At 40.3% G+C, this 11186-nt stretch overlaps 1 protein-coding gene across 3 annotated transcripts in view; it reads left to right on the top strand.

Moving 5' to 3' along the window:
- Positions 1–663: 663 nt before the first annotated feature.
- The window catches only part of dlc1 (DLC1 Rho GTPase activating protein), an 82818-nt gene continuing 72295 nt past the window's right edge, over positions 664–11186 (top strand). For 2 of the 3 annotated variants that reach the window (XM_062429979.1, XM_062429988.1), the window contains exons 1-3: positions 664–2589; positions 6953–7087; positions 7337–7450. In XM_062429979.1, the coding sequence (XP_062285963.1) occupies positions 664–2589; positions 6953–7087; positions 7337–7450 (2175 nt within the window). Of the gene's footprint in view, positions 2590–4067; positions 4124–6952; positions 7088–7336; positions 7451–11186 lie in introns of those variants that run through there. The other variant, XM_062429997.1, reaches the window with a different exon arrangement.

Raw genomic sequence — 11186 nt, 5'->3', positions numbered from 1 at the left:
ATTAAATTTTTGCTTCCTTTAAATAACTCTCATTTTTGTTGGTACATGGGCAGTTAGAGGATGACAGTTAACAACCCCCCTGAATGTTTCAGAGCAGTTTGACAGTTAGTTCGGTGTGTATTGAGGGTTTGTGGTGTAAATTTGGCGAGCTGGTTTAGTCACAGTTCAGTTTGTAAAGCTGTTTAAAAAGTAAACAAGGGATATCTACATTTATTTAGCTGATTATCTTAATATTTTGGAATGCTGACAGCTTTGCTTAACACTTGTTTTAAAAACTGCTCTAGACCAAGGTCCTCCAGTGTAGTAAGCATGTAATAATATATATGAAAAATCCCTGCTTGAAAAGTTATTAGTTTCCCATTTAAGATTAGTATAAATGCTAATTCTGTCATCTTATACTGACCCAGAGTTGATACTTTCTAGGGAGTTGTGAATGTAATATGATTGTCCCCCTCTTGAACTTCCACTCATAGCTCCATAGCTGTTTACTTTAAAAGGAAAACATTATTTAACATATTCTCCTCAGCATTCAGTTTTTGAAAACTCATGACTTGTGATCACTGGCTGTTTCTCATTCCCATTCCTCTTCTTAATTGCAGATCTGGTTCTCCGTATTCGTCAGGACTCAAACGCAGTCCTATGGAATAGCACTGGCTGTCCACCATGCCAGTAGCCATACGAAAAAGAAGTTGGGAGGAGCACGTGACTCACCCATCAGGATTACAGTACAGCTATGATGATCTTGATCTGGTTTGCTGTCATGGGGTTGACAGCGAGGGACATTGGTTGGGTTCAGGGGCTTCCAAACAAGGTAGACGGACAAGGTGTGCTTCCATGCCAGAGGGCTGCCACCAACTGTCTACAGATGACCCAGCCCAGACACAGGATGTGAACAATTTGGTTGTGCAGGATGATGCTCAGACAGAACAGTTGAAGCTAATGGAAAGCAATGAAAAATTTCCACATGATTTGCAGGAAGAGACAGATCATGACTCTCATGAGTTTGTGGATGTTGACATTCCCCCAAGTAGCTCTGAATCAGAGCATCCCCAAACCGCAAGCAGTGGGAATTCTGAAGAGTTTCACTGTAACTCAGACAGTGGGATGTCTAGTGCAAATATTTTTTGTGCAACTGATAGCAGCAGTCATAGAGAGAAAACTATCAGTGGTGAAGGTGAGGTTGGCACAGAGAGTAGCCAGAATCACGACATCTGCGATGACGATAATGTCTTTAAAAATCCACATATCTCTGATGAAGAGCAACAATGCATCTCTATCTTTTCAAACAATGGGCCTCCACTGTCTGAATCTGCTGTAGAACAGCCTGGCAAACTTCCAAATCGTCAGGAAACAAAGGAGAGCCAGACAGAGGGTTACAGCAGACCTCCTGAAATCTCTGAGGCTGCACAAAAGCAGTCCTCTGCTGCAGAACTTGAACCTCAAACTGACCTCCCAGATGTTGAGGAAGAGAAGATTTTCACCTCTGGTCATGCTGGTGCAAGTGTAACCGTACCTGTCGTGCTAAACAGTTCAGTTAATATGATGGAGGGTGGTGAGGTGATGTCACAGGCCAACAAAACTGAGGAACCAGTTGTGACTGTAGTGGTAGACGGAGACTGTGACAGCGGAATAACTGAAAGCTGGAGCTCGGATTCTGCTGACAAGCTGGATGGATTAAATGACCTAGAAAGTCTAAATGAAAATACAGGACTTAAACATCCCTCAAGAGACATTCAAGGGGGAGAGCAGGATCACCATGACTGCGCTGGAGTATTGGATCAGGATTATGGTTGTGAAATATCCTACCAGACATTGTTGGAACAGCATGATGTTGAAATGACAGCAACGAACGGGCCTCAGGGAGAGGAAAGTACACAAGCAGAACTCAGCGAGAAACCAGCAGAAGTCAGGTATGGGCCAACTGTATCATCTGATATTTGTGTAAAAGGTTGCAGCAAGGTGTCTGAACAACTAGATATTGAAGGAGACTCCACACAGACAAACACTATTCAGTGTGCAGACCCGTGTTTGGAAACAATAACTTCTGTAAGTCAACCAACTGAAATCATTGATGAAATCTCAGTGTCCAAGGACTTAGCTGTTTATGAAGACCAAACTGTATCTCATCAGTTGGAAAATAGCTGCTTAAAACTGGACACTATCCCAGAGGTTAACCACGCTGAGGCCGATGACACCCCTGCACTGGCTCCTCAAAAGAACATTGCCTCAGCAGTCACCCAAAATCCAGCTGTTCATTCCCATATGGATGATAAACACACAGCCACTGAACAGCATGCCGAAAACCTGCTGCCATGTTCTGCAGAGGTCAATGACGAGCTCTCACCAGAGGGACTCCATAGCAACCAAGCCTCTGGTCGTTACTTCAGTGAGTCACCTGCCTCTGAGGTGGCAGATGGTCAGAGTGAACACCACAGGCCAGGAGCCACAGTCTCCAGAATGGAGGAGACAGATGAGCCCACACAGACAGTTATTTACAGTGACACACACTCCGCCAGTCCTGTTTTAGATGGGAAGAGTGAGCCTGGAGATAAGAAAGAGGACGACGTGGTGCAAGTGCGTATGAGAAAGGTAAGGCCTAATATTATATAGTTGTAGAAGTGATTCAGTATGATATAATTATTATTAATTTTGTCTTTGTTTCTGTAGATTTATTGTGGTACTGGCACTTAAGCACTCTAAATGAAGTCCTTTTTAAAAATAAACTGACACATACTGGGCATATACGGCCTACAAATAATTTTTGTCCCACACTCTGGCAAGCGTCTTGGAAAACAATGACTTCACTCTCACATGCTTACAGATCTGCAAGTGGGGGGATCTGTGAAATGTTTTACTCTTTCTCAACCGCTCATTGCAAAACAAGGTCCTATAAGGGCATGAAGACTATGAATGTAGAGCAGTTTGAAAGCTCAACTAATCTCTGGGGTGAAAGGTTTGAACTGCTTTCTCCAGCAATCTTCTATGTTGTGCTATATACACAGCACTAGCCAACGTGCTTGTTAGGTACAGTAAAGTGCCAAAAACATAATAGCAGTTCATGAATTTAGCCTCACCGGAACAAAGCGAAGACTAGAGAACTGACACAGTATTTATTCACTATTAGTAGTTGCTGTGTTGGCCCTGTTGGAATGACAACAAGAAATCCATTATTTACAACGCAGGACGCATTAAGCAGGCATGTTGTTTAGACAAGTACCATATTGTTGAGAGTTAAATTCTTTTGACATGTTATAGTTGAAGGCAGTCATCTGCTTGTAAACAGCAAGTATGAAAGTTAGTTGAGTATGAAAATCCAAAGTTTAATGTTGTGTCTCTGTGTTTACTCAAATGTGCCGCACATTGGCAGTTTTACAGAAGGGCCATGTCAGACGGAAAAGTATACTCCTTCATTAAAAACTATATGAAATGCCTGGCTGTACATATCTAAATTCTGATAATCTGATAAGTTCTAATAAAGTAAACAGGATAATCAGTTATTTTCTGAGGTTGATGCATTCCCGTGGTAACATATCACACACAATGTGCTACCCTGAAGTGTGGCGTGTTTGTCTGTCAGCTGCAGGCTGTTTTGAGGCTGATAGTTTATATAATATATGCTGAGTTGGTGATGATGTGTGGTATTGTCATGCTCAATTGTACTTGTCATGTAGTTATAGACTACTGCAACCTCCTTTGTAAAATACTGTAAAACAACCTTAAATTGAAAGCTTAGAATCATCTATGATGCTTGGTAAGTAACATGTGATCAGTCATAGTGTGTGCTTGATACTCTGGTTGTATCTGTAGCTGTGCAATCCCAGATCTCACATATTATTATTATTCCATTCTATCATGAATTCCTTATTTGCCTAGAAACTTTGGAGGTCCTGTTAGTCATGAGCAAGGTTGACGTCACTACATCAGCTGCCAAAAACGAGAGCTCACAGTCCAGTGTCGGGATATGGAAAACCAGTGCCACGTTTATTACCACTGGCTCCAGTTTCAATCTTTGGATGACTTTAAACCTTTGGATTAAATGCTGAAAAAAACTGGCTCCTGGAACTCGAAAAGAGGAGTTCAGCCATAGAAGTGGAGGGCGCCAAGGCAATCCATCCACCATATGGTAATGCCTTGCCTCCTCTTTGAGGGTTTTTGCACTATTTAGTTTATAGAAAAAGGAGAAAAAGCTATTGAATATCAAGAAAATTACAAAACTGATGTAACTATCTCTTAGTGGATAACGGCAACAGCAACCTGGAATTATCTCTGACAAGATGTAGTATAAAACATGAATATGTTCCCTGTGGACCATGCTGTTGTTGCCAATGCAGTTTATAAAACAAACCCATCTGGTTTGCATAATGGCTTGAGATTAACCTGATATTGGGCTTTGTTACTGTGTTTATTTGTTTTAGCAACAAAGCCTTATCCTGACCTCGGGGCCAAACTGGCTCAATTGTCGTTTATCTGACTGCAGACGACTTGGCAACATAACTGTCTCACTGCTCGCTCTCTTTCTGCCTTTCTGTGACCATTTAGTAATGAAATGCTCATCATTTCTAATTGATGGATTTCTTGCATGAAACAGCAGGTATATGCAGTAGTATGATGTATAGTTGTTTGCACACTATGTGTAGCTAAGCATAGAAAGAAACCCTCAGTTCAACGGACAGGTCTGAGAAATGGGATGAAGGCCACTGGGTGTACAAGGGGGTTTGAAAAAGACAGCAAGGAAAGGGGAAGGGGGGTCTAAGAGTTCAAACAGTGTGGGAACTGTCTCCCATCTCAAAAAACAGGAAGTGGAGAGGAATGTAACAGAAACCTCAAAAGATGGGAAAGAGAGAAAAGAAACCTTCTGAGAGCACCCAAACCACCAGAATGCCCCTAAAAAACATTGCCTCTCTGAGTCTCCTGACATTGCAATACACTTGTTTTTTACTCTGCCGTTATGTGGTTGTTATTGCCATCTCGAGCCAGATGCTTTTGTTCATTCAGTGAGTCCTTGTAAAGATGTCATTGTTTTACCACGATACAATGATTCATTGTGATACTTTGCCAAGGAGATGCAACGTAGGGATGTGCGCTACCACTAGCTAGGAATGCCAATGGAGGCATCATTCTGAGACACGTTTCCATGACACACATGGCCCTTAATGTTTATTTGCTCACTCAGCAAAACCAATAGGAACTGCTTTTGACAGGATAATTGGGCACTAACTGGAAAATAAATGTAAGCGCAAGTCATAAGACGTAAGACGTTATTAGGGACAGATTTGGAAGCCAGGCACAGGGCTGGAGCCACAGCCTGTTTATCGTGATGCAAATCCTATCTAGGATCCATAACTCTGTCAACCCCTTACACATTAGCATTAGTCACAACACAGCTCATATGAATGTTGTCATCCGCACACACCCATTGTAAACTTAACTCAAACAAGATCTAGCCACATCAGCCCCTTCACAGGATGTGTTTATTTCTATCAATTTAGTACTTAATTCATCCTGCATAACATGGTGAAATATATTTGTATTGTATCACACCAAAAAACAGATGCAGCACTTGAAAACCAGGCTCACATTCACATGTTAACATGCCTCTATACCTTTGCACAAACTTACACTTACAGTGTCTCTGTGTCCCGTGAGCTCACCCTCATAAAGGGTTTAACAGGGTCTGTTAGCAGGATATTGTAACAAGGTTTGTTTGGGACTAATGAGCAAGCCGTGTGATGTAATTTCTAGGGGTTCTTCTGGGGAAAGAAGCTCAAGCCCAGAGTCAGGAGACATAAGGAAATTAAAGTATATAATATGACAACGATTACAGGGAGTGATTTTACAAGTTTTTGAACTTCTAACAAGGGCTTATATCAAACAAAACAGGGTGGCGGGGTAGCAGAGAATGACAGAGTGGTAGGCAGTGTGAGGGCAGAATAGATTGTATGTCATCTAGCTTGTCTTACTGGAGACACACCACCTGAGGTCAGTGTGAGACTTGTTATCACAGTGTTAGAATGGATCATAAGACAGCACAGATTAGAGGACTAAGGGACAAATATTTTAAATAAGTAAATAAGTAAGTATGTAAGTAAAGATCTACTTATAGAGCACAAATCTTAAAATGATCCAAAAATGATACAACAGCACAGAGGAAGAGCAGAAAGGAGAAGGATACTGAAAAGCAGAACGTGAACGTGTCAATTTAAGAGTTATCACCAGCAGTTGGACAGGAAGAGGAAAGAGAAGTAAGGAGCAGGAAAAGAAGGATGAACATCATTTACAGAATAGAGCCGAGTTCCTCAAACCTTTTGGCACGTAAGTCAAAGTTTAGTTGGACATTGAATCAGTTTGGCATTAATTGTTTATAGATGTCACAAATATGTCGACATGTATATTTGATATAAATGACAGTTGCAAAGAATATTTTTTATTGGTATTTTTGTGAAGACATATTGTATTATGGATCAAGATCACTTGGGTTGCCTTGATGAGATGAAAGTGAAACCAAGAAATATTAGATGAGAAGAGCCAATGGACTGATTATTTGATCAATATAAATTTTAATCAGCAACTTCTTTTGTAATCTGAAACTAATTAGTCATCACATAAGCAAATTCACAGCCTCTCAAATGTGAAGATTGGCTGCTTTTCTGTGACATGTATGACACTGAACTGCATATCTTTACGTTTTGAACTATTTGTCAAACAAAGAATACACCTACTTGATCCTTCACAATTTTCGATTCATAGACTAATCAATTCATTTAGAAAATAATCAACAGATTAATATAATGAAAATTGATAATACACTACCCACCTGGTTCAGTAAGCAACACTGCCCTGTTACACTGATCTTACTATTAACTTGTATGACCATAAATAACATGGTAATAGCTTGGCTTACTACTTTATGCAATTACTATATTTTCCTTCACTGACTTATCTCTTTGTTCAGCGTGAGCATGCTCGTCTGGACTCAATGGTTCTGCTGCTGATGAAGTTGGACCAGTTGGACCAGGAAATAGAGAATGCCCTCAGTGTCACGTCTTCTATGGACAGCATCCCCACCCTCCATCGACGCCAACTCCTGGTACTCACCTACATTTGGATTTGGATTCAGTCTCTACTGCATTTCACATAGTTTCAGATTTAAATAAATATGTTGCACACAGTAGATCCAGAGACTTCATTCATTCATACTGTAACCTTGTCTGTCCTCTGGTGGCCATTATGAAGCATAGCAGTGTTTATAGACATCGTTCATTTGCAGATCTGCTTCATCTGCTCTTGGCACAACAATGAAAGTCTACATTGTCACATTTGTCTTTTACTTGTGCAGGAGTTTGATTTAGGATCTGTCCCAGCAGCATCACAAAACCCTCAACATCCACATGTTCCTGCCTCCTCCACCTCAGGACCTACACCAAGCCTTGGAGCAAAACCCAAGAGTGGGGTAAGTCAGGAACTCAAGAGCAAGGCATGAGTTAAGATGTTGACATACAGTAGGTAAGGATTGCATTGGTGGAATCTTGGGTGACAGTTTACAGAAACATTTCATGCCAAAATAACGAAAGAAATTAAGACACTTTTTAGACACCGACATGGCCTATCACTATCATTTCTCACTATGAATCTTAATGTTCTTTTGGGCTTTATTTCCTTCACTTTTCAATGTTGAACTTTATGTAAACTGAAACAGTCATATGTATATGTCTACATCTTAAAGTATTATTCTTATAATACTTACAGATTTCCAAACCATTCAAGACACACCAAAGAAATTACATCATTAGGAACTGTGTTGAAACTGGATTTCCAAATCAATTTCTATGTTTTTGAGACCATAAGAAACATTGACATTGATTGTACATTGTGGCATGTTATAGGGGATTCTGGCTTCTCTTGTCTGTTCATGGTTGCATTGTTTTCTGCTGTGCCTATTGCTACTGTTTAAAAGCTTTTTATGTGTCTTGCATAAGAGATTTTTTTCTCTTGGGACATAGTTGTACAGAACTTTAAATAAAAACAGAAAACAGAGGGGGCACACACATACTCTTAGTGAATCTCCCAATTGTAGGAATGTCCCCCAGCACTTAGGGCTTAGCCAAGCAGACATTAGAACTCTATAATTAGCTGGTTCCAGAGCTCTAGACCCATTCGCCCCAACAAAGGGGTCAGAAGGGGGGTCTGGGAGGTGAAAAGCCAGAACAGGGGGGGTAAGGGGGGGACACGCTTCAAGTGAGACGTGCCTCTTCAAACCCCTTGCTTGCTCACTTAATGACTTTGTCAGCCTTGTATTGCTGTAGCCTTCAGATTGAGTGCAATGTGAACAAGGCCAGTAGTCAGAAGACTGAGCACTTAAGCTTTTACAAGTTACAATTTGTTTGAATGGAAATGTTTTTAAAAAAAGGATGTTTGGACCTTCATCTTGTGATGTAGTGATACACAATAGTAGAATCCAAATGAACAGGATGTTTCTGTTGAAAACAGCCCTCTAGAACAAAACATTGAAACCTTTGGAAACGTCAGAATTCCTTGACGAAAAGGACATCTCACATTCTTGCGTAATCTGTTGCAATTCGTTGTTCACATTGCTTTTTCTTGCACGTCACAACTTTTCAAAGGAAGGTGATATCGCTTCTTGTGTGTAGGTTTATTTAAGAGTCACAGCGCAACATACTCTGTGATGTGTGATGTATTTTTTCTGTTGGCAACTGTTTCCACAACCTCCACTCCTAAAGTAACCCAAGGTAACTCACTAAGCTTGGGTAAACAGTGCTTTCATTGCACCTACAGTAATAGGAGTTTTTTCTTCTTCAGTGGAGGCCCTGTGGGGTGATTGATTGAGGCTGAAGAGATGATGACTTCATGAAGGGGATTCTCAACAGTTAATAGTTGTAGGGAGCTGTTGTGTCCTTTCAGACTTAAAGTGTTGTGACGCCCACTTAATCTTTTTAGCTAGACAATACAAATCCTTTAAATAATGTAAACACAAGGCAGATGTGAAGGAGAAGCAGGGTTGAGGTTTAGCTTGAATTCAGCCAGACATGACTTGTGTTTTACAAGATAATCAGCTGGTATTAAAATTCGACACACATCATAGATTATTCAAGTACGGTATAATTAACATTACTAGCATTAGATACTGTATACAAATACGACTTAGTTCTAAATAACAGGGAAAGGTAGTATTTAGTGTCATTTAGCATTTTAACATGAAATCCTCCTAATGGCAAAAGTCTAATCTTTGTTACTCTTTGATGTAAGTGCAATCTGTGCAAGTTATAATGGGAATTAACTGTACTCTTTCTCCTACATTTAGCCATTATGCTGTACCTGTTACAACTTCTATATGAATTATACATGGTGGGTTTGAATTATCAGAGCTGCTTTCAATTAAATACATATACCACCACAAACTATGGTCTTGATAGTAACACTGTCAACACCTCTCTGACACAGTGTCAACAAAGGCTAAACATTACAGACAACAGAATCAAATAATTTATTTTAGGGGTTTTGGATTATATGAAATTGTAAGGTTTTTCCTTTTCTTTTTTTTCTTTTTCTTTTTACCTTGTATACAGTGAATAGACATTTTCAAACAGTCAACACAGTCCACAATCCTTGCAAATTCAAATGAAAACAAGAAAAATGCAAGATAATAAACTATGGCTCTGGGCTACACTGTATTTTCACTTACATTTGCATTTGCATAGGTTACCTTGAACATATCTTGACATCAATCCTCGTAAGAAGATTTGCAGATTGATACAGTTAACACCACATATATCTTTATAGCAATCTAAACAATCTTGCTTCTGTACATAGTGCCGAGATAAACAGCACCATACAAAAGGTCAATGAGGGGTTCACTGAGATGAGACACACTGAGATCAATGCATTCTAGTTTGTGTGTCTTTGTTCATTTTACACCTGTGAAAAATCATACTTTTTTTAAATTCCTCTATCATCATTGCGTCTAATGGGAAATAGATTGTGTGTGTGTGTGTGTGTGTGTGTGTGTGTGTGTGTGTGTGTGTGTGTGTGTGTGTGTTTATGTGTTGATTTGTGGTCCGGTTTGTAGAGCCTGTGTGAACCGTCAAGTGTTTATCAATCTACATTTGCATTCCTTCCACTGTGTGTTGGATTATGCAATGGATAACTGGTATTCGTGTTATTGCTGTCCCGCTGACACGTCCTGGTACTCAGTGTAACACTTTGGTGCGATTGTACTCATGCACACACTCCTGCTGCTCTGCCTTTTATGTAACCATGATGAATGTGAAGTGGTGGCATGTGGTTGTGTACGTTTGTGATGAGTGGGACATTTGTTTGACATGTACAATATCACTTACTTGCCATTGTGGATAAGGCATCGGGTTCAAGTGAATAGATTCATGACTCCTTGCTAGCATAACTGGTGGCTATTGTTAGCCTTCAGCAGGTGGCTGTTATTCCTGCATCGAATGTGGGGCTAAAATCTAGCGGATGTTGTGCCACAGCAGGTGTTTTTTTCCCATGGTGGAACTGCTATTCTTTGCTTTGAGTGTTTTTGTTGGCAGGTTTCTATTACTTGCCTTGTGGAGCAGGTGTCTTACAATGTTGTTTTGCTTGAATTGTTGTGTTGCAACAGGTGGGTTTTATTTAGTTTATGGGCTGATTCGACAGCACATTATATCCTTCTTTAGTGTCATTATTTTCTATCCTGAGAAGTATTAACTTTAGTGATATTATCTACTGATTTTGTTATTCATTTTTGAAGAATTAGTATAATTTCTTTGTCATACTAGTATTGGCAGTCATTAATTTGGTTTCATAAGTGTAATCTTAAGTGGCAAATTTAAGGTATGCGTGCTGAGAGAGCCATTTGTTATGTGACTCTATTTTTAGAGCTCTGTGGCTGCAGAGGATGTGCCAAGCCACAGTGGCGGGTGGAGGCTGCTGACCCCTGACCACCTTCCTCTGAATGTTACAGTCGGAAACAACATATCAGTCACCTTCAGTGTTGAGCTTTCCCACCAGCAAGACATACTCAGAATCCCCTGAAGACCTCTGCTACTGAACAAGGCACAGACCATGGCCGTATGTTACATTTAGCACAGGGGTGTTTTACATGTCATGCATATGGTGACAGGGAAGGTGCTGCCCTGCACAAGCCCTTCATCCTCTCTGTCTTTGGTAAACAT

The sequence above is a fragment of the Scomber scombrus genome, chromosome 2 (assembly GCF_963691925.1).
Source record: "Scomber scombrus chromosome 2, fScoSco1.1, whole genome shotgun sequence".
NCBI classification, from domain to species: domain Eukaryota; kingdom Metazoa; phylum Chordata; class Actinopteri; order Scombriformes; family Scombridae; genus Scomber; species Scomber scombrus.
The sequence above is the reverse complement of the archived record's forward strand: the minus strand, read 5'-3'. Positions and strand labels throughout refer to the sequence as shown.